Here is a 25,455-nt window from a genome sequence, read left to right on the forward strand (position 1 = left end):
GAAGCTAAGAACTGTGTAGAGGTAATGCCTTCCTTCCCAATATGGGGAATGGTAATAAAGGTAGGAGATGACATGTTGAATTCGAGAAACACTTCAGTTTGACTACAGTGTTGGAGTGCATGAATCGGTTTATATAAAAAGGGAATGATATAAAAGAAAGCTGCAGAGGTAGATTGGAAGCAGATTGTAGAGGTCTTTAAGTGCCAAGCTAAGGTGTTTAAGGTTAATCTTAGCGGTAACAAGAGTTCTTGAAGATGTTTGAGTGTATTAAATATAAATGAACAAGATTAGTAGAGAAATACATGTTTAAGGTTAAATACACGTGGAACAAAGTAGTATTGAAGTATATATGTACTGTACTTGACTAATCTTACCTAATTCTTTTGTAACTTTTAAAAACTTATGGCCAAAAAAAAAAAAGCATTCACCAGTCAGCCATTCCTGTAATAAATAATGAGGATTAAAGATTTCAGCTGTGAGAATTAATTCTTAGTTGAGGTAGACTCAGATCATTTTAAATACATGTTCTATACCATAGTTGGACAAATAACTTATTAAATTAATGATTTCGTATGAGGTCCAAAATGTGAATCTGCTATAGATTATTTCACAGGTTATTAAATTATAGAGAGATTACTTTTGTAGCTATGATTTAGCCTGTATCACTTTGACACAAGCTAATACCATTCTATTTTAATGTAAGCAATAAAAGCTATTAAGCTGTCAAATATAAATGATTAATTTAGTGAGGGCTTTTAAAAGTAACTAAAGACATTCTGTCAGACAATATAAGTATTTGTATTTACTAGAGCATGAGTTTTAAAATTATTTTGTATATTTGAAAAATTTGTATACTAATCATAATGTTTTCCCTTGTTTGATTTTCTTAAGATGTTTAAAATTTAGATTGCACTGTGTATTTTTTAAATTCTCATTTTCATTCTAGCCTTAAATGTTCTAAATCAAGTCGTATGCAACAATTACAATACATATGAATAAATATTCATGTCATTTAAACTTAATATAAATTTCCTGAGCCTATTATGTTCAGATTCATGCTGTTTATATTAGAATAATTTTATTTATTCAACTGTTTAGTTAGATTTAAAATGAATTGCTGTGTATTTCAGTTCAACTAAAATGCTGGTTTACAGAGAACTTACCAGTGTTGGATTTAAAAATCTCCACCAGAAATATCTGCTTGGTTACCCAGATTGTCTTTTCCTTATCTTACAAGAATCAAAAATTGATAAGAGATTTTGTTAATAAAGGGGAGAATTAAAAACCAAAATACATGGAGATAGATCAATCTAAAGTACAGTTATAAGAGGCACAGGGAATTACTATCATAAAGCAACTCTTGGTGTAGAAAGATTAGGAGGTATAGTATATACTTTAAGCACACAAATGAAAACTCCCTAAATGCTATAATAATCTTCCTTTTGTTTTAAATTCTGTTGCATATTTTACAAATGATTTTTAAAAGAAAAATAAAAGGGGTGGGTAGGTGGCACAGTGAATAGACTGCCAGCCCTGGAGTGAGGAGGACCTAAGTTCAAATCCAGCCTCAAAAACTTAATATTTACTAGCAAGTCACTTAACCCTAGTTGCCTTGCCTTGCCCCCTTCAAAAAGCAAAAACAAAGAAAAAGAAAAGCACCTGTGTATAGCTCCAATAATAAGTCTAGCTGGCTAGTTGCTTCTTTCTCTGATTATAAAAGCTTATAGTGAATTTGCCATTTTCAGAAAAATTTCAGCTTTCATGCCCTGTGTTACTTCATTCAGCTTATTCCCTTTTGGGATTACATGACCTTTCATCACCAAAACACAGGAAACTTTGTCAACCAGTTTTTTTTGGCAGTGTTATGTATGAAACTGTTTTGTGCCAGTCAGTTAAGAAACATCTGTTGAATGCCTATAAACATAAAGAAGTATTTCAGTCTATGCTAAGGTAAAATAAATGTTAAAGTTACATTTTAATGAATAATTTTATGTATAAGAAAGCAAGTTAAGATTCCTGTAATACAGCAGAACTCAGATAGTGTTAGAACTAAAGTAGAATGTCTTACATGAAATATATTAGTAACAAATTAAGTATATATATATATAAATACTAGTATGTTCTTATAATCTTTTTTAGGAGAGGTGAAATTAATATTTAGCCAGGTGGTATAATTAATTTACATGTTGGAAAACTTAGAGTCATTGAAATGGAACTTTTTAGATAAGCTAGTTATAAAAGATTATAGAGTTTTAGAAATCATACCACTATTCCTGGCTTGTTGAATGAATTAGACAATTGTTACATTTAAGATTGTAATTTATCTCTGTGTGACCATTCTATGTGAGAGGCAGTTTAGTAAATTAGAGGCTGGCTTTATAGTCAGTATTTGAGTCTCACCTTCTGATACTTCTGTCCTTATGATCTTTGGCAAGTTACTTAAGCTCACTATTTCCCATAACTTAATATACAGTATATAGTAATGTGCAATATACATTGCAGAACTTGTTCTGATCTGCCTTGGTAGAGGGAGTTTTCTTTTTGGGAGTATCCTTTACCAATAGAATTGTGGGTCTAGTAAACAACAACAACAAATGACAACTGTTATTCTAAGTCTAGCAAATAGCTGTTATTTTTAGATAAATTTTCTCTTGGTTTTATTCACTTCTCACAAAATTAGAGCTAATGGTATCTTGTGTCTCTTTCATTCAACCTTATTATGAGTATTGCCAATTAGAATAACATCTCATATTTGTTTTGTGCTATAAAATACTTACCCATAAGTAATTTCATTTGATATTCACAGTACTGGAGTGACAGATGGAGGAGCAGGCTGTACGATCCTTTTTGTTCTTCTTGGGCCAAAATAGTCTTCAGGGAATGAGGTCAAGGAGAAATACATGTATTATGATTTCTAATTCTCCTTTGTAGCTAAAAACCATTTATTAAGTCATATTTCAGAAATAAGTTTCACTCAGATATAATTAGCAATGTCATATATGACATTGATGCTCTTTCTGCTACCTTGAAGGATTCAGAACTATCATAATTAAAATCCCATAGGATTGGAAAATTAAATCCTAGTCAACAAACTTAACTTAGTTCTTTGAATGGGTCTTTGATCTCAGTTATATATGTATTTCCTCCAGTGATGCAGATCATAGCCTGTCCATCCTGTCTGACTCTTGCCCATGTCCTCTCACAAATTCGCAAGCCATCTACCCAATAAGATAGGGTCTTTCTTGAATCCTCTCAATATCATATATGTGACCCTTGCCAATTCACTTGATCTCTCTGTGCTTCAGTTTCCTTATCTCTAAAGTGAGGGAAACAGTGGTACCTTTCCCAACATGGATGGCTTGAGGAACTAATCTGTGGAAATATTTTGCCAAACTTAAAGCACTGTATACAAGTTGTTATTTACTGTTTGTTCAAGATAGTGTTTGAAGAGGTCTGCTGGTGGTTTATACAACTAAATGTCATAACTTGCATTATGACTTACCTTTCCAGTAAAGTCACTTGGCCAGACACTATATATTGGTTTAATTGAAAGCAGAGAATCTCAAACTTACTTGACCTGCCCTCTTTAAAAAAAAAATTACTCAGCACTCCCCTGGAAATATATATATTTTTACCCTTTAATACGTTTTTTTAATGTGTATAATTTCAAAAAAAAATTGAATAACACATCTTAAATTTAACAATTTATTATAAATTTGTGGGGGGGTTTTCCTGCATTGATGCAATATTAAGTCATTTAACCATATAGTATCATATTGTAAACAAGTAATTACATGCACATTCCTGCTGATACCTGTTGGACTTCCCAGCATTGCAAGACATGCTTGCCTGCCAACATTTGCTTGTTGAGATCTGTTGGTGAATTTGACCACTGATTGTTTATAACTTGCATTTTGTGTGTTTATTTGGAAAATAATGTAATCATTACAACTTTAACTCTCTTATACAACAAATGAAACGTACAAACAATGGTTTTTCAAAATTTTCTCCTCATCTTTCCTTATGCTTTCACTGCCCTCTTGTTTTTATTCTACATCCCCCAATTGCTCTTGAGGCTACTACCACCCCCATGGATTATTCCAGTGTCCCCCAGGGAGAGGTATTTGCCTACTTTGGGGACCTAGAAAGTCTTAGCAAGGCTTTTGTAGAATTTCTTTAACTCTTCATCCTCTTGAAAATGAGTGACCTACAGTTATTTTCATGATATTTTGCAAGTATTTATCATAAACACTGCACAGTGAGTTGACCAAGTGTCTCAAATATTTCTATACAAACAATAAAACCAACTCTGCCATCTCCTTTTTTTCTTGTAACTTTTCTAGTTATGACCTGTGTACTATCTGTCCCATTTAACCACAAATCTGGTGATTTAATTTATGATGACAGTATTTTGATTAGTATATTTACTTCTTCCAGTAGTATGTTTGCATACGTATTGATCTTTGGACAATTTTTTACATTTAGAGAGCCAACAGAGGAAGTAATGCTCATAGGTGGTGGGAAGAAAAAAACCCCAAACAGCCATTTGATTCTTAGCTCCCTTTGCCCCCTTTTCCACCACTATCATAATAGAAGCAAGAAAGGACAGTATATTCCAACAAGGATCATTTTGTTTTTTATTTGTTATGTAGTTTGCTATTACCAAAGAATTCATCACCAAGGGGCCAGCCTTTTGGTAATTAAGCTTTCTATACTTAGTCTGGTCTTGGTCCTTGGAAGGCAGATAAAGTCTGTTGCTAGGATGGTAATTGAAATCATTCCAGCTTGGTATAACTAGCCAAAGTTTATGCTCTTGGCATGATCTTCAAGTATTGAGGGCCATCTCCATGCCATAGTTAGGAATCAGAGACATATTTTGTGGTGGACTGAGTACCCGCCATGTGCAAAACACTATGCTCTACGTGGAAGAGAAAAACAAACAAACCAAGTTCTAGTACTTGCTTTCAAGGACTTTATTTTTAAATGGAGTCACAGAATTTTCTAGTCATCCTATATTGCAGAATATTTTAATGGTATTTCCCTTTTTAAGCTGTTGTGAGTAGAAACATGAGAAAATTGTTTTGTCTGTCCTGGTCAAGGACTTATTTATTGCTTAGATTTTTGTTTCAAGATCTTGGTTTTCATTCAATTTTTTTTATATGTAATTTAGTATAATTATTATATAAGGTGAACTCACTTGCAAATAAAACACTGACCAATTGGCTATAATGATAATTGTTTCAATGTTGCAGTGAAGTTCTCTATTATAAATGATTCAGTAAAAATATTTTTTTCCTATTCTGCATAAGTTTTCATAATATGTGATGAAACCTGAAAATGGCATTTAAAACAAATATCTTCTTTTTTTTTCCAGTATCTTATAATGTATTTCACTTTGTTTACCTTAATTACATAGTAGTTTGTCTCCTCATCAAAAGTAGCTATCGTCTAATTTTTCCCCCACAGGCTTTGGAGTAAGAATACATTATGAACAATTGTTTAATGAGAGGCAGCATGGTATAAACTCAGTGAATTCAGGAACGTCATCCTGTCTAAATTGTGTATCTCTCCTTGTAGCTATTTTACTCCTATACACAATAAGTAATTGATAGTTTTGTTAAATTGTGTTTCTTCACATTCCACATATCTTCCAAGTGTGATGAAAATTCTAACACCCTAATTTCCTGGACACCTTAGGTAGTTGAGTCCGTGCTCTGGGCAGTCTGAATATAGTTGTGTTCTTAGTCCCATTTCATTTGACTGGATATGAGTGTCATGGGCTTTGTGAGTATTGGAAAAAACAAGAATATTTTGAAGGATGCTTTTTATACCCCAAAAAAAGGCATCCATATGTGGCTCTCCTTTGATTGGATTTTGGAAATTTCGAACTTTACCAACTTTGCCTATTTCTGGTCAAACAATAAAGAGAAAAACTAAATTACTGAAAGGAAAAGAAATATAAAATTTTGCTTGAGTGAGGAATATTTTTGTGAGGGAAATGGGGAAGAAGGATGTTAAATTGGATTATTCATAACTAATACTTTTAGTATTTATCTTTTTATTAATCAGAATTTATAGTTTGTAGCCGAAATTACCTATGTGTTGTAATATTATTGTTAAATTTCTTAGTTCATCATTAATATTCTTGAAATATATCATCTCATTTGACAATGGTATATATTTCATTGAAATGTTGGTTTAATCTTATTACCTATGTTTTGGTCATAATTTATACTTTAGAGTTTGCAGTGTGACACAGTAAATAGAAAGTTAGCTTCAGAGTCAAGAAGACCTGTTAAAATTCAGGTTCAAATTCTATCTCTGACACATACACTATTTATGAGAGTGGAAAAGTCACTTAACCTCTCAGTGTCTCAGGCATTCTTCTAAGATTATAAACTGATCAACAGTTTCTGATAGTATTTTAGTAAAGGAACTATTTACTGGGATTTCTTTATACCAATAAAATTGCAGGTGTACACTGAAACTTTTTTTCATTGAAAATACCCAAAATATTATTATTTGATGACTTATTTTTTACATCTGAGTTACTGCAACAAGAAAATATATAGAAAATATTACAATATTTTGATGAATCTGTTCTAGCAATGTTAGCTATTGTAGTGAAATAAAAGGAAATTGAGGGGACAAATATAGGCAAAGAGAAAATAAAACAATCACTTTTTGCATATGACATGATGGTTTACTTAGAAAAACTTAAATATTCAACTAAAATTAATAACTTCAGCTAAGTATCAGGTTATAAAAATAAACCAATACAAATCAGCTTTTAGACATTCAACTAAAATTAGTAATTTCAGCAAAAATCAATGCAAATCATCTTTTCTACATATTATCAACAATACTCAGAAGGAAGAAATTTAAAAATACAACCAAATAACTACAGAATATACAAAGCATCTGGGAGTCTAGCTGCCAAAATACAGACATGAATTATATGATTATAGCTACAAAATGTTCTTTGTAGAAATAAAAATTGACTTTAATATTTGTAGTGTTATTCATTGTTTATGGTTTGGCTATACCAATATTACAAAAAACAATTACTATATACCTAAATTTATTTACAGATTCAGTCATATCAAACTCTCAAATTGCTATCATATAGAATAAAAGGTCATCGTTCTTAAGGAAAAGAAAGACAAAAACTGGGAAGGAATAGACCCTAGCAGTACCAGATTTGAAACTACTCTAAAACAATAACTATAAAATCTATTCAGTACTGATTTTAAAATGAAAGTTGACTAGTAGAGCAGATTTGGAGCACACAAGACTTGGAAGCAATCAGACGTAGTAATAGTTCAGTAAATTCAAGGGCACCAACTATATCAAATGTAATAAGAATGGACGTAGTTGTTTTAATACTGTTTCTAGTATTTCTGTATTACAGATAACCAGCTTTTGGTTTTAAATACATAACTTATGTGAGGAAAGTCTACTTGTTCTTCCTCTTTATTGTTTATAAAATAAGCAGATGGTGTATTTTTTTTTAAATAAAAACCCTTCTTTTAGCATCTATACAGTCATATATGCTTTATTTTTGTTATTAAATTGCTTTATTACACACACTTCTAATATCAGACAAATCTCAAATTATTGGCATAATATTTTTCATGTGCTTTTATAATCTCTTACCTAACTTTTTAATTTTAGTATTTGTGCACTTATATTTATTAGAACTATTTATTTATAATTTTCTCTGTATTATCTTACTGGTTTAGATTCCAAGACCATGTTTCTATCATGGAAAGACTTTTGGTAGCAAAGTTTTCTTCTATTTAAAAAAAAATTATATTGCATTGAAATTGCATTGAACATTCTTTGGATGTTTTATAGAATTCACTTGCAAAGCCATATAGTTCTGTTTTGTTTTTTCACCTTTTGGGTCCTTTATGATTTAATAAATACTTTTTTTCTGAGTTTGAGTTACTGATTTTCTCTTTCTTCTTCTGTTAATTTACCTTTAATTATTAGTCAATTTAATTTGCTTTCAGTTTTGTCTCTAGTTTCTCTTAGTTCCTCTTCATTAGCTGTGAATTTTCCTTTTTTTTTTCATTATTTATATTGGTAACTTGTTTTCTCTATCAGAACAGCAATGATTTTGTCTGTTTTTATCTTTCAAAAATCATATCCTCTTTCAATTCATTGTTAATTTTCTTTATCTCTTATGTTTCCAGAATTTCTGTTCTTGTGTTTAGATAGAGGGTTTTTTTTAATTTGTTGCTTTTCTAGGTTATTGTTAGTTATTTATACCTAATTTATTGATCTGTTTTTTTTCTCTCTCATTGATTACTTAATTATACAGATTATATTGAGTACTTAATTATACAGATGTTCCTTTAAGAACTACTTGGTTATATTCTGATAGTTTAGTTATGTTGTCCTATTTGTTTCATTTGAGTCAAATGAGTGATCTTGAGTGAAATAAGTTCTCCGTTTCTCTGATTTGTTCTTTGCCTCACCAATTCTTTAGGATTAAATTATATTCTCCACTGACCTTTGAATCTTTTTTTTCAGATTAGTTTTATGAATTATGATATTTATTGTCATTTGGTAAATAAGTATGTCTTTGTACCCTAGTTTTTGTAAGGGTTCTGTATACAGCTTAGAAATTTTATAAACATATACACACATATGCATATATAATTTATATAATTGTTTTGGTTGATGTTCAGTAATTGTCAGAGCTGTATCTCATCTAAATTTTCTTAAATTCTGTTCAGGTCCTTAACTTAATTCTTCCTGATGTTTTGTTGTTTTTGTTATATTTAGCAAGGTATAAAAAGAGAGACAATAATATTCTCCACTCTTATAGTGTTGCTATAATTTCTCCCTTTGATTTGATTAACTTTTACTGGAGTTCTTAGTTGTTATACTATTTGGTGCATATATATTTTTATTGTGCAGTTGTTTCAGTCAAATCCAACTCTTTGTGACCCCATTTGGGATTTTCTTGACAAAGATACTGGAGTGCTCTGCCATTTCTTTCTCCCCCTCATTTTAGAGATGAGAAACTGAGGCAAAAGGGTTAAGTGACTTGCCCAGAGTCACACAGCTATTAATAGTCTGAGGCCACATTTGAGCTCAGGAAAATGAGTCTTCCTGCCTCCAGGGCTAGCGCTCTGTGCACTGTGGCGCCACCTAGCTGACCTGTATGTATACTAAGTACTGATATTCATTGTTTGTGATTCCTTCTTTTCTCTCTCATAATCAAGTCTATTTTTATTATTGCCTTGTCTGAGAGCGTGATGTCTTCCTTGCTTTGAAAAAAAAATCACGTAAATCATGATAAATTCTCCTCTAGCACCTCATTTTAACTCTTTGTGGATGTCTCTTCTCACATAAGTCTCTTGTAAATGGTACACATCTCTCACATGTACCAGTGTAGTCTTAAGCTTTCAAAAGTTTACAATTGCACTAAGAGTTTTGGGACATTTTGTATATTATTGCATTCAGCTTTCTATTCTATTAATCCCTTAACTTTCCCCTGTCTTCACACTTTTTTCCTTTCTTTAGTCAACCCATAAACATTTATTAAGTGCTTACTATGTGTCAGGCATTGTTCTAAGTGATGGGAATATAAAGAAATGCAAAAGATAGTACTTGCCCTTGAGAAACTTAATGGGGGAGATAATACACATTCTAATATGTACAGACAAGCAGTGTACAGGACAAATAAGAAATGATCAACTAAGGGAAGGCACTATAATTAAGAAGGGTTGGGAAAGGCTTCCTGTAGACAATGGGACTTTAGTTGGAACTTTAAGGAAACCAGGGATAGTATGGTGGACAGCTAGAAAAAATCGTAGACTTCAAGGAAGCCAGTGTCATTGGTAAATGGTGGGGAGGTATAAAGTGCAAGAAGGCTGTAAAGGCTGGCGGGGAGGTAGATGAATAGGTTATAATGGACTTCTAATGCCAGAGGGTTTTACATTTGATCTTGGAGATGATGGGGAGCCACTGGTATTTATTGAGTCGAGGGCATAGGTGTCATGTCACATCTATACTTTAGGAAATTCACTTTAACAACTGAATGTGGGATGGACTAGAGCAGACAGAGACTTTTTTGTACAGACACTACTCAGCAGACTGTTGTAATTGTCTGGGTTTGAGGAGATGAGGACTTAGACCAGAGTGGTAGAAATATCAGAGTACAAAGAGGATGTATTCAAGAGATGTTGCAAAAGTGAATCCCATAGACCTTGGCATCAGATTGGATATAGGAAGTGAGAGATAATGAGGAGTTGAGCATGACACCTGACTTGTGAGCTTAGGGGACTGGGAGGATGGTCATACTCTCAATAATTATAGGGAATTTAGAAGGAGGGAGAGAGTAGAGGAAGGGGTAACGAGGTCTGTTTTGAAAATATGGAGTTTAAGACATCTTCTAGAATCCAGTTCAAGTTTTCCGAAAGCCAGTTGGAGATGGAAGACTGCAGATCAGTGAAGAAGTTAGGGTGAGATAGGCATATTTTAATCCATGGGAGCTGATGAGATCAGTATAGAAGGAGAAAAGGAGGGCTCTGAATAGAACACTATGGGTTTTGCAAAGAAGAAAAAGATGGTAAAAGATAAGGAATGTGATCATCATTAGCAATCTATAGTTGAAGTGGTCTTTTCCCATTATTTTTCTCTTCCATTCCAGTAAGCTCTGGAACTGTTCTGGTTTTTATATGTCTCTACTTTTAATCACTAGTTTATGTTTCATCTGCCAGAGTTGAAGTTTGTTTTCCTTTTGATCTTTATCTTCTCTGCTCTGCCTTTCTTCTTGATCAACTCCCTCTACCCTCTTACTGTTCCTCTCTGTTTCCTTGCTGAGTTTAGTGTATATTTACACAGACTTTATGTGTGTATTTTTATTTCTGCATTTAGCCTTCCTTTTTCTCCTTCATATAAAATTTATCTTAATGCCTACATGCCCAACCTTCTCTCCATATTTGGTTACTCTTCTTCTCAATCTTCCAATTATGATAAATTATAATCTGTTTCTTTCTTAGTGTATCCTTTCCCCCAGTTTACTTTATCTCTTAAAAAAATGTAACAGAATAAAACACTTACTAGGCCTTATATTTTTCTTTGTTAATTCTCTTTGTGACCTGTAAAAGCAGTGGGATTCTGAAGGCATATTTATCTCTTTCCATCCATTAGCATATAAGCAAATCATCCTCCTTTTGTCCCTTCTTGTTGGTCAGATATATCACCCTTTCTGTGTTTCTCTTGTATCTTGTGTTAGACCAGAACTGGGTAGAATCTTTAAAATACTAACAAAAATATGAGGTTGAAGCACCAATAAGGAAATAAGGTCAATACTGATTTTTTAAAAAAAAGACTGAAACTGGGTAGAATCTTTGAAATACTTTTTTTTTTGGTGCTTCACTCTCATATTTTTTCATTGGTTAATGGCAACCTGTCCAAGCCCACCATTTGGCTTTCCATTGCCCTTTGGTTGGCTATTAATTCTTCTCAGACTTTGGTATTTTTATGATTTAAAACCATTTAGTGTTACCAGAATTATATTGGTATTTTAAAAGCAGACCTTTGTTTCAGTGAGAAACTTGCAATAATTATAAGCACTGTTTTTTTTTTTTTTCAGTTGCACTCTAACCTTCTGTCTTCTTCCTGTTCAGTTCTAGACCCAGGACACTGACCATCTCTGCGAGATGTGCTTATGGAGCATTTAAACTAGCTGTCCATCCAACTGTGTGGGCATTGTTCATCTATTTCTCTCTCTCTCTCTCTCTCTCTCTCTCTCTCTCTCTCTCTCTCTCTCTGTCTGTCTCTCTCTCATTAGGCTGGAGTGTTTTCTGTGGTTCAGGATTTTACTGATGGTCTGCATTATTCCAAAGCTTGATAGGATCAGCTCAATGGCATGTACCAACCCCTCACCTGCTCCACCCCCCAAAAAATGAGGAGAAAGAATCTCAATATCTAAAAGATAAAAGGATTACAGAGTTGGAAGGGACTTTAGAGGTTATGAAGGCAGCTAGATCACTCAGTGATGGTGTTGATCTTAGAGTCAGGAAGACCTGAGTTCAAATCCTGCTAGAGACAGTTACTTGCTGTCTAACTCTGGTCAAATGACTTAACTTCTATCTGCCTCAGTTTCCTCAACTCTAAAATGGGGTTAATGTTAGTACCTACCTCCCAGTGTTGTGAGGATCAAATGAGATGTTTGTAAAAAGTGCTTACCACAGTGTCTGACACGTAATTGACCCTTTCTAAATGGTTATTCTCTGAGCTCCAAGAGGTGAAGTGATTTGCTCAGTCATAAGGGAATAAGTAACAGTGGCAGGATTCAAACCTATGTCCTCTGAATCCAAATCAGGTAGTGTTTTCTTCTGTGTGACACTACCCTAAATTCTTGTTCCATGGACCACGTATATCCTTTATGACTACAGCAAATGCTATTGATAATGAAGTTCTTATGTATAGGAGACATCTTTTTTGGAAATCTTTTTAAGGCTTGGTTTTGCTCTGCATTATATATATTATATATAATATTTTATATAGATGATAAGTATTTTCATTTGATTCTTCTGTCCTTTTTACCTTTCAATCAATTATGTGGCTGTCAAAATCTAGTTTATTATAGAAATCATTTGTGAAAAACTTCCCTGTTCTCATCTTTTAATTTCAGTAACAAATTTTTGTGGCATTTTGATCACTTTTTTTTAGTGGTACATATACTCATGTATTTTTTTCTTCTAATTATTCATTGTCCTTCTCTCCAATTTCTCCCCAAACTGAAAATTGTGTCATCTTCAGCACAGTGCTTTATCCTTTTTTTTTTCCCCAGTGCCATTTTTTTCTTATGTAGTATGTCAAGGTTAATAGACACCAAAATTGTGGCACTACTGTGATTGATGGAGAAAATAGCTTGTTATAGAAAGACAAACCTTTTCCATTTATGTTGACCTTCTCCTAGTTTTATCTATAAATGCTCCTGAGATAATCTGGGTTATTTGGGTATCTTACTAAAATTGCTTCCTTTCTTAGCAAGTTTTTTTTTCTTGAATTGCTTCTAGATGTTTTATAAGGTAATATTGCTCATAGAATTCTTTCATAAGTTTTATAAATGAGTTTATATGCTAAACCTCTGTTGCTCTTTGCTCCTATATCTGCCTCCTTAAAAGTCAGAGTCAGTTAACATTTATTAATTGTACATGAAGGTACAGACCACCTTCCATGTGCCAGTCACTGTGTCAAGTGTTGAGAATATGAAGAAAGTCACCTGGTATGGTGGAGTCCAGAATGGAGTGATAGGAAATGGTCTAAGAAGGCATAAGTTACAGATTTAATTAATTTTATTTTTTTTACAAATTAATTTCATCTTGCAGAAAGATGAGTTTATGGAGATCAGGAAATACAAGAGATTGGCCCAGTGGTAAAATATACTTTACAGATTTTTCCTGACTAAGGAAGTTTCTAAGCTTTTTTGGTTTCTTTCTTATGGTGACTCATCTACCTGTTCAAGTTCATCAGGAAATGGTGACAGTCTGTCTTTGTCACTTTCGTCTTCATTCACTATTGTTTTTTATCATGAATAATCTATTTAAAAAGGTTAAGGTGGAGTTGACCAAATTATGTTTCTTATTTTCTCTTTTTCATTTTTCTCATTTGGTATTGATTTTGAGTTTTGCTCTAACTATTTGATGGTCAAAAATTGACCATCATATATGACCATCACATATGATTCAGAAATTACTCTTATGTATATAGTCATTGAATAAGATCTCTGTGGTCTACAAACTCTTTTCTAATTTTTGAGTCATATTTTGCACTATTTTTCCCCATTATTTTTCAGTAACATCCTCTAAGGTTTGCATTGAAGTCATTGAATATTAAACTGTATATTACTTTTATCTGGAGAGTCTTGTCAAGTTCCTGATATAATTTATCTTCCTTCTCATCTTCATCTTCAATGATAAATGTCACATAAACTACATCTTCATGATGATCTTTTAAAAAAAATAAATATTCTTCATGAGCACTTCAGTATGAAGCCTCATAAAATTACATTCCATGTTGCCTTTAGATATGTTAACAACACTGCAATATACTTTCACATGAGAGCCTTTGAACTGTCTTTATTTCTGCAAGATGAAATTAACTTCCTCATTTTTAGTTAGAATATAAATATGATTGAGAATTCAGTTCCTATACTCATAGTACCTATCACATTTAATGTACAGGGCTTTCAGGAAAGACTAGCACCTCTGGTACTGAGGGACTGCCAAGGCCTTTTCAGGGTTGCTTATCTACCTTTGGTGTGCTCTTGTAAGCCAATTCTTACCTGTAGTTCCAAGAATGTAAAGCATGCCCAGTGACCACACCATGGTAAAAACCATCTTTGTAGATGTAATAAGCCAGGTTGAGGGTAACTGATTGTCCATCAAATCAGTGAGTTAGGGGGATGTTTACCCCAGGAATGTGAGGACTTCTTCAAGCAGAATGGGCAGATGAGAATAATTTGATCCAAAGGCTATGAAAGTGGCTGAATATGCACTGTGTGGAGTGCTTAGAGTTTGGTCAGACATTGAAGACACCAAGGTCATCCACTGCATCTTGGACATATTGACTTCTCTTGCCAGGGGACTTTGATGACTCTGGAAAAAAGAGTGAGGTTGATGATTTTGTACAGCTATGCCTCATTTAAATCCAATTCATGTACAATTCTAGACATCACCCATCATCTATTCTTTTACCCCAACTTTGTGATGTCATTGATCTTTAAAAACAAATGACAAACACCTAAACTAGTAATTTAAGTTTATAGACAGGCTAAAAAAAATTATATCTTCCCATCTGTCCCTTTCTGTGTAACACTTTAATGTCAGGCACAAGCAGCTTTCCAGAAGAATGCTACTGTGAACAGCTTTTAAGGTTCTGATTACACAATATAGTGGTCATTCTATTCCATAACAAATCAAAGCAAAACTTTCACAGAAAATCAAGGTACAGTATTCACAGTATTACAAGTTCTCAAAGTACAATAGTTAAAGTCTTCCACTCATGGGGCAAAGCATCACAGAAAATCACAATATAAGATCATAATATAGTCTCAAAGTACAATAGTCAAAGTCTCACACATAGGGCACTCTTAAGTTAACTCAATCAGTCACTTATTCAGCAAAGTCTTCCACTCTTGGGGCAAAGTCTTGATTAACTCAATCAGTCACTTGTTTATCAACCAATCACTAAGTATCATACACAAAACCCTCCACCCCTTAGGTCACTAGTAAACTATCATTCCATAATTACTCACTACCCAAGGAGAGGTCTTTTCATCTTGACTTGGGGCCAGTTCTCAGATTCCCTGGATCCCTTTCCATGGTCCCAGATTCTACCTGGATTCACCAGACTGTCACCTGGGTTCACGTAGACAGCTCCCAGTTTCTTGACCAGCTCTCTGGGCAGGTCCTGCTCCATACTGGCATTCACAGGGTCTGGTCCATGTCAGATCCTACACCATTTGTGCTCCAGGGAATTCAAGCCACAAACAAACAAAGTCTCAGCATCCTGGTCATGCTTCAGTCACCTAGGCTCCTGGGCTTCTGTTCAGAAGAAGCTCCACCACCACAAGTTCTCAGGAAATTCTGGCTCAGTTCTTCATTCTCTCTTCTGTAGCTGCTCTGACACCAGATCCTGGTCTCAAAAAATTCTGACTGTGCCTCTCTGGGGCTTTTCTTATATACACACAGCCTTTTCAGCCAACGCCTTCCTGTTACATCAGTAACAGGAGACAAGAGTCCATACCTTCTGTTCCCCAACAGAGACTTGATCAGTTACTAAGTGCTAAGTACCTGCTACTTTTGCGAACACAAAGGGATCTTCAAATTCAAAATTACATTACCATTACAAACACTGACAGCATATATGGCAGAGAAATCATTTTTTCTAGTGGCATAAAAATTAACAGTAACAGTTTGCATTTTTAAAACAGCTATTCTTCCATTGTGTGAGTAACTTGTAACTATTGTGTTATAATGTTCGTATTGAGAACAAAAAGCTTTGGATTTTTGTAGCCAACTTTAGAACTACAATATCTTTTAAGTCCATTTCTTCTAAATGAATGCAGTAATGTATTTTACATTAGTTTTAATGATTTTTTTTTCTTTCTAGCTTGGTGACGTGATGGTAGATATTGCAAGCAACATCATGTTGGCTGATGAGCGTGTTTTGTGGCTTGCTCAGAGAGAAGGAAAAGCTTGCAGTAGAATTGTTCAGTGCTTACAGCAAATTGCTGCATACAGATTGGCAAATGGAGCCCATGTATATTCAACTGTAAGTGTAAATGTTATATCACACTTTTTTTTAAATTAAATCATAAACCTAAAAATCATTTGTCACTCTTGTGTGAATAGACTTTATTTTTACAATTTTGAGTTGAATTTTTGAGAAAAGATTTTTTTTAAGTCTGTTTTGCATTGGAATAAAATGATTAATGGCACTACAAAAGTATCCATAATTCCTGATTTGTGTGATTCTGTATCTTAATGTGTTTCAAGTGTTTTTCTTAAACTTAATTAAAAACATTAACATTGCCATAGTGAATCTATGGCTATACTATTATAACCATCTCAGTATTCAGTAGCTATATCAAAGGTTTGGTTTGTGAGAAGGCATGAAAACCTTCCAAGACAAGGTTCAGATGGTTTGGGATCTGTTGTGCATCCTAGTTCCTCAGACCTTCATCACATAATATTCAAGAGGGCATTATGGATCCAATATCTCATATATGATGTTTTTTGAAACTTTTCTTCAACTAACTCTTGATCTACAATTTTAACTTATATTTTATCTTAGAGTTTCATAGTTATGATAGCCATTGTATAAAGTAATAATTCTTTTTCTTTGTCCTTTATTTACCTTTGTCAGATTTCCTTGTTTGCCTTCTGTTCTCTAGTCTTCAATTTGGTTAATAAATACTTATTTTATTTATGTTTACCTCTGAACTTAATTAGTCGGGTCTTTTTAGCCCTCTTGGACTCTGTAGGAATCTTGTTATTTTAAAACTGTCCTCCTATAGACTGCCAATGAAATTACAGATTTCTTGGGGTCAACTGACTAGAATTATTTATGTTTATTATAGGTTTGGATACATCTTCATGCTTCACAAGGGAATTAAAAAAAAATTCAGTCTCATTTCTGATAATGGTCAGCATTTTTTAAAATTCCTATAACACATTGGAATATTAACTTGAAGCAATGTTCAAAGATTTCTATTTCTTTTTTGAATCATAAATTGTTATATTATCTTCTAAACCTTGTTTAGATGGTTTTTCTTAAAATGTAAACTGATGCTCCTTTAATATTTTTGTACATGACCAGAAGTATTTTACCATTTTTATGTTATATCACACAGCCTTGTGAGACTGAACAATGGTTAAGAATTTAGTAATTCTTAGGTCCAATCCAGGCTCTGCTGCTAACTAGCTATATATCTATGGGCATTTCATATAGCCTTTCTGGGCCTCAGTTTCCTTGTCTGTGATAACCTTCTCTTGATCACATACTAAATGAAATTCTTAATTTAGCTTTTGAGTCCTTCCACATTCTGACTCCTTATCACTTAATAGTTTCTATTTTGATCCCCACCAATCTCTCGTATGATCTCTTTGATATGATAAATCTGGACTACTTACTATTGCTTATGCCTGGATTGTGCTTTCTAGCCTCTTACGCCTTTTCCCCAATCACTGCCTCTACCTAGAATATCTGTCACAATTTTGCTTATTCTTTAAGGACTTATATCTTCAAGGAAGATATAAGTATATCTTCCATGATGCCTTTCCTGATTGCTGTAAACACAAGAGGTCCCTTCTCCAGGAATTCTGTTAAACTTAGTTTGTATCATTTAGGGCACTACACTGCCTCATTTCACAAATATTCGTATATGTTTTCTCACAGTATATAAGGTCTTTGAAAAGAGGGATCCTCTTTTGTATAAATTTGTAATACCTCTAGCACTTTACACAGTACCGTGTACAAAATTAGTGCTCAATAAATGCTTCTTGTTGAGGAAGGCCACATGATATGGTGGCTAAAGAGCAGGCTTCAGAGTCAGACCTGTATTGCATTCTGGCCTCTGACAAATACTCTCTGTCTAATCCTGGGCACAAGTTACTTATTTTCTCAATGTGTTAGGCAAGCAACTCTGTGATAAAGAAGTTGCTGATTTGCATTGAGAGGAGTTCCTTATATCACTAAAATCACAGATATAGATTATGCCTTTTTGCCAAATGTGGAAGATCCATTAGGCTATCATTTTTATAGCCTTATCTGGGGGTGGGGGGTGTCTTATAAAGCCAGGTCATTATGGTAGTTGTATTGACAAGGTGTATATTTTATAGCCCAAAGCTTGCAATTTCACTGTTGAGCCACTTCTAAAACTTGGGTGGGCAACTACCATCTTGGTTATTTATCTGTATCTGATTTGTTCATTTACTTCCACTACTTGATCTCCCTACCAGCTAGCGTGGAGACAGTTTTGGAGTTGGGATTATTACTTATGTCTTATTCAGTAAAACACTGAGGCAAAACAATTACTTTCTTTCTGGTTAAGATACTTAATTGGGTATGAAAAGTTAGATTGAATGACTTTGAGATCCATCACTGGATCTCTGTTACTGGAAGAGACTTCAGAGACACAGCAATAGGTATCTTATTCTGTGATGTAGCAAGTAATTATTAGGCCCCTAACAGGTGCAAGGTACTATGTGAAATATTAGCAATAGAAAGGAAAAGTCCCTGCCATAAAGGAACTTAACCTGCGTCAGGAAGCAACATTGGTGCTGATAAAGAAATGCAAAGTAATTTTCAATGGAGGAATCAGGGAAGAATTTATCTTAATTTTCCTGAGTGTATATCTTACAGTATGATTATTTATTCAACCAACATGTATTGAATTGGAATGTTTACCTACCAGTTTTTTGTTCTATCTAAACACCTAGTATATTTTATTAAAATGTAGTGCAATGTCATGTGTTTTACATATGCCAGATTATCTCATTATTTTTCCATGACATTAACCTTATATAACTAATATTTGTTGAATTTGAAGTATTCACCAAATATTGCTCTGGAAGCTTATGTCATCAAGGCTACCAGCTTCACTGGAATGACATGCACCGTGTTCCAGAAAGTGGCAACATCTGATCGGACAGGACTAACTGATTATGGAAGAAGAGATCCAGATGGACATCTAGATAAGCAGCTGAGCTTTAAGTGTAATGTTTCTAACACATTTTCAAGTCTGGCACTAAAGGTATGATGCCTGATAGTTTATAGACATATTAATACTTTTCTTTATAGATAAAAAATATTAAAATGTGCTTTTATCATTTCAGATATTAGACAGGAATAAAATAAAGGGCCAAATTAAAAAGCAATGGAAAACTCAGAGCAGAATCTTCTTACTCTTCCTCAATAAAGGAGCTGAGCTGCTAAAAAACAAAAGCAATGGAAGTAAAAGTGATACAGTTCGTTGAATTAGGAAAGGTATTTAAGCATATATAGGACAGTGCGTGATCCTGGCCAAGCATCTTCACATTGCAATACTCTAGGCAGCTCTCTGTGACTTTATGCAGCAGAAAATATGCTGCCCTACATTAATAGGAGTTTCCTCTCAGTGAATTATACCACTGCAAGTCATAGATCCAGTCCCTATTACTTATATAATAGGGCATATATTTTCAGAAAATAAAGCATGCTTTATTGTGACAAGGAAAAACAGAAACAGGAATGTTATTCAGCTTAGTCTAGTTAACTTCCTTATGAACATTTTGGCATTTTCTTTTAAAAAATATATATTTATTTTTAATGTTAATTTAAAAAAAAAGTTCCAGATTCTCATCCTACCCCTCTCTCATCCATTGCAAAGGCAAATAATATATCACTTATGTGTGTGAAGTCATGCAAAATATATTTCCTTATTAGCCACGTTGCCAAAAAAAAATCAAAAGCAAGAAATACAAAGTAAATTAAAAAATAATGCTTCAGTCTGAAGGCAGAGTTAGCTTTTTCTCTGGATGTGAATGACATTTTTCCATCATGGCTCCTTCAGAATTGTCTTGGATCATTGTCTTGATCAGAGTAGCTAAGTCTTTCATAGTTTATCATTATTAAAATTTTGCTAGTCAGCATATTTGCATAGTTTTTCGTTTTTGTCAAGACACTGATTATTGTCCTTTATCCAGTGATTTTTGAATGATAATTATAAAGATCAGTAAGTTGTCATGCCATAGTACTTAGAACTTAAAAAATTATGTATAGGATAGTACAGAATTTCTAAGCTCTCTTAAGTTTTTAGTATATTTTTAGAGCAACCTTGAAATCAAATTCTTAAATCTTTTAAGTTTAGAGTGAGTGAATTGAATTAGTAATATTTGCTTTCAAAATAAAAAATGTAAACATATTTGGAAATTATTCTGAGCATGAATAAAAACAGAAGTGTTAATATGTCTTTCTTTTGATAGCTTGTGTTTTTCTATTTTGAAAACTATTTTCTTATTTTGATAGGTAACCGTTGATTATATATAACTTTATTATCTACTTTTTGCCTTCTCTATAGCAAATTTTAAATTCATGTCTGGCTTTTCTGTCAGTTACCGAGGATTTGTTAAGTGGCTACTATGTTCCAGCTCCAGGGCTAAGCGATGGCGATACAAAGAGGCCAAAAATTTTAAAAAGTCCCTGCTCTCAAGGAGTTAGTCTAATGGGGAGGACCATGTTCTGTACAGACAATCCATATACAGGGTCATTGGGGAGGCATCAACATTCAGTTGGCTCAGTTGGCTCACTGATATTAAGTTGCCTTCCTGAAGAAGGTGGAAGTTCACCTAACACTTGAAAGAAGCTGGGGAATGCAGAGATGGAGATGAGAAAGGAGAGAACTTCAGGCATGGAGGACAGCCAGTAAAAATGAATGGAATTGGGAAGTCGAGTCTCTTGTGTGAGAAGCAGTGAGGAGAGCAGTGTCACTAGATTGTAGAGTAACTAGGCTGACTGGGTGGGGATGAATAGACTATAAGAAGATTGAAAGAATAGGATGAGGATTGGTTATGAAGAACATTGTAAACCAAACCAAAAAAAAATGTATTTGATCTTGGAGGTGATTAGGAAGCCATTAGAGTTTATTGCATATGTATGGTGATGGCCTCACCCGAACTTTGGGTAGATCATCTGACAGTCGAATTGAAGATGGATTGTAGTGGAGAGACACTTGTCTTAGAGAGACCAAACAGCTGGTTCTTAAAATAATCCAGATCTGAAGTGATGAGGATCTAAGCCAGGTGTTGGTAATGTCAGAGGAGAGAATAAGGTATGTGAGATATGCTACAAGGGTAGAATTGACAGTACTTGGCAACTGATTAGATATGGGGGTGAGAGAGAGTGAACAATTATGTATGACAGCTAGGTTGGGAACCTGGTTGACTGGGAGAATCATGGTGCCCTTGATATAATAAGAAAATTAGGAGGGGAGTCTTGGGGGGAAGATAATGAGTTCAGTTTTGCATATCTTGAATTTAGGATGTAGAAAAGACATACAATTCTAGTTGTTCATTACCTAGTTGAAGTTATGAAACTGTAGGTCTGGAGAGAATTTAGTACGGGAAAGATGATCTGGGAATCATCACCTTGCATATTTTATTTTTCATTTGAACAAAGTGCTTACTTAGTAAGCACAAGATATTTTTCAATACTGCCTTTAAAAAAAAGAGAGAGAGAGAGAGATGGTATTAGACCTTATTCCCAAAGAACTTAGACTTAAATTCAGTCAAAAAAAATGCTTATTCAGTGCCTTTTATTGTGCCAAGGCACTGTGACTACAAAAGCCAAATCCAATCTATGCTCCTTAAGGAGCATAGATTCTTCTAGGCAATCCAGAATTCTCTCTTCCTTCTGGTTCACTATGGGTTCAGCTCATTGTTTGTATTGTAGTGTTTATGCATGATCAACCGACTTCCCATTCTGCTGGTTAGCATGATGGACAGTAAGTATTCTTTATGAACTTGATTTTTTTTTTCTGTAGGAATTATTGAGCTGATCTCTATAAAGAATTGTGGATCTTATTAAAAATATCCTCTAGTATTAAGGGACCTAATGCAGTGAGTACATGTCAATAGAACACAGGGATATCTGAGGAAATTCAACATATATGGGGAATCATTTTATTCAGATTCTGTGTAGGTGTAGTACCAATGCAATATTCACAGTGCCAACAGTTACTATAAATATACCAACATAGTGCTTGATTGCAAAATACAACAGATTCTCCATATAGAAGAAAGAAGCAAACCATTTATTCAGACAACAGAAAACCAAATCCCCAAACCAGTAAGCTGATTCCATCATAGCAGCAAAGAACTTAATAAGCCACAACAGCACAGAGAGCCACAGATCCTTTAGCCTTCCCACAAACCAACATTTACTCACAAGCCTAACTATCTCCCTTGGATTGGTCCTTTCTTCTCTCCAGTCTTTAGCTGCACTGACAACCAGCTTCCTGTGGGCTCTGCTCTGCTCTTTAGCAAACTTCTCCCACCACAAACGCCATATGATTAGGGTATCTTTTCAAAGCAGGGAAGGTCTTCAAATTCCCATTACCATTACATTAGGACATCTTCCATAGCACTGAAAGATACTTGCTGAACATTTATTGCTCTAATCTGTACCTTTTTGGTAGTCATAGAGATACTGAACACATAGTTGTCTTTGTGTTTCTATATTGCATATTAACAGAAGTCTCCTTATGTTTTCCTCAGCAATTCCTCTGCGATGTGAAAAGAACATTCTCATTTTAATTATAACTATGTTACAATTACAGACTAACTATAATTATCTCACAGTGTAAGAGACGAAATGTTATGTACACAAATAGCTGATACAAGAAAGACTTTTTAAGAGGAAAAGAAAAGTCCATCCAGGAAAAATATGGTCAGAGATGTGAAGAGCAAGAAATCCTTTCCATTTGTCATCATAAGGAAAAGTTGCGTGGGAGAGAGAGCCACTGAGTTATTGGGCCCTTAAGGAAATATAATTAGGAAATCAAGGCTAATTTGGAGGGGGGAAATCATCGCAAAGATAAATTGCAATGTTTGAGGATTATGCACATTATTTTTTCTCTTTCTAATTTCTCTAATTTTCTTTCTAATAAAGATAAGAGTTCTCTTTGCAGTCAAAATTTGATTTATCACTTATAAAGTTTTTGTTGTTTAGTCATGTGTGACTCTTCATGACTTCATTTGATGTTTTCTTGCCAGAGATACTGAAGTTATTTGCCATTTCCTTCTCCAGTTTATTTTATAGATGAGGACCCTGAGATGGAATTAAGTAACTTACCCAGGGTCACATAGCTAGCAAGTGTTTCAGTACAGATTTGTACTTATGTCATCTTGACTCCAGGCTCAGTGCTCTATCCGCTGCATCATATGACTGCCCTATAAATTATGAAGTATCTGTGACTTAATCCTTTAAACCAGGTACAGTAGAGGTAATATGTTGTTAAATCAACATGTCATAAAAGTTAGTATTACGAATAATGTAGGCATATTTTCCTCTTTAAAAAAATCATTCTAACTTTATAGTAATTTCTGAATTGGACCAGACCTTGTGGATTTTATAGATAAAGAACTGCAAGTTTAGGAAAATTCTGACTTGCCTTAGATCACATAGGTATAGTCACAGAGCCAGGACCAACTAGGTCTCTTGAGTCTCAGTCCACCACTCTAAAGCACCTTGATAAATATATATATAAGATCTGTATTCCTAGTTTAGAAGTCAGGCATCTCTGTAGTGGTTATGAAGCTCTGATTAAATACCAACATGTGAATTTTAAATTGTTTTAATTGCACTGGTTGTTACTAAAGCATTCATTTTTGGAGCCCTTTCAGTTACTCAGATCTGTGTTTAAATATACTTATTAAAACTGCATTGTTTGGGAAGTATGTGAGCATGCCTGAGGTCCTAGAATAATAATTTTTTAAAATTAAAATTTGTCTTAGTTTTCCATATATACTCTGTAGTCATTATTATAGTGAAAGTAGATAAATATCTATTAAATCTTTAATAAAAACTTTACAGTTTTCATTGTTAGAAATTTGTGCAGATATGTCTCAGATTGGAATGAATGTACAGTTTGTGATAGTTTACTCCCTATGATATTAACCTTTCATATTCTCCTATTGGTTAAGGATGTCCATATGAAAACATTGCTCATGGGCAGCTAGGGTGCAGTGAATAGAGCACCAGCCCTGGAATCAGGAGAGCCTGAGCTCAAATACGTCCTCAGACACATAACACAAAAAAACTAGCCATGTGACCTTGGGCAGGTCACTTAACCCCAACTGCTCTCCAAAAAGCAAAAAACAAACAAAAAAAACCATACCATTGCTCATTTAAAAAATATATTTCTTATCCTTGAATGTATCTACATGCTTATTGAACCTTTATTTAGATTTTTAGCAGATATAACTCTTTAAGGTAAAAATCTCTGTTAATTACCTCCCAGTAGGTAAAATTATATTTGCTTTTATATGATCCAGCTCAAATCCTATCTCCTTTAAGATATCTAGGCATATTCTATTGAGTAATGGTCAATAAAACACAATCTGCTTTATATATCTACCAATCATATAATGACATTGCTTTGTTTTAAAGTTCATCTTTATATTTAACTTTCCTAGGTAGATTATAAGTTCTTTGAGGACAGGTATTATTTCATGTTTTATGTTACCATAACAGGAATATAGGGTAGTTTATCTTTTTTCAGAGATGACAGCAACTCTTTACAATGTCCTTAATAGGGGCAGCAGCAGTTTTTCTGTCACTCTGAAGTTGTATACAGGCAGCATATGAAAGTGGGGAAAGCTCAGGCCTCAGGGCTAGTGCTTAGACCAGCTCATTATACTTAATTTTTAAAGCAGTATATATGTTGCAAGAGGGAGAACAAGAGAATCAAGAGAACAAGTTCTCATTATGACAGATCAGTGTAGATCCTTCATGACTTTTCCTGTTCCTCTGTTTTGTGTGGGACTCTGAAGAAGTCCTTTGCATCAGTATATGGCAAGTATACAGAGAAGCATCTGTTGGAGAGTGATCATGCCTTCCAAGGCTCAGACAGCTGTATCTTTGAGAACACAAAATCATAAGTGTAGTATTAGAAAGGGAGTCCTGTCCTGCTCGTGTACAGCTGAAGAAGCTGAGATCAATGGAGTTTAATTGATGATGAAGTGGCAGAGGCAGAAAGTAGTAGAGGGTGACATGAACTTTGTTCCTGTGACTCGTTGTTCAACTTTCTAAAGTCAGTGTTCCTTTTACTGCATGGCAGCCTCCATCATGTTCTGCATCAGTCCTTGCTTTCTCAGTCAGGTTTTAGTCAGAGATTGAAAGACTGTAGCACTAAGAGGTCATTAACTATCCCGCCCCAGCACC

At 34.1% G+C, this 25,455-nt stretch overlaps 1 protein-coding gene across 3 annotated transcripts in view; it reads left to right on the forward strand.

Moving 5' to 3' along the window:
- The window catches only part of ADGRA3 (adhesion G protein-coupled receptor A3), a 154,558-nt gene that overhangs the window by 88,108 nt on the left and 40,995 nt on the right, over positions 1-25,455 (forward strand). For all 3 annotated transcript variants that reach the window (XM_069069086.1, XM_069069087.1, XM_069069088.1), the window contains 2 exons: positions 16,144-16,305; positions 19,085-19,288. In XM_069069086.1, coding sequence (XP_068925187.1) covers positions 16,144-16,305; positions 19,085-19,288 — 366 coding nt within the window. The remainder of the gene's footprint in view (positions 1-16,143; positions 16,306-19,084; positions 19,289-25,455) is intronic.

This window comes from Petaurus breviceps, unplaced genomic scaffold (assembly GCF_028583685.1).
Source record: "Petaurus breviceps papuanus isolate PSGF00001 unplaced genomic scaffold, PetGlider_PUasm1.0 140, whole genome shotgun sequence".
In the NCBI taxonomy this organism is placed as follows: Eukaryota; Metazoa; Chordata; class Mammalia; order Diprotodontia; family Petauridae; genus Petaurus; species Petaurus breviceps.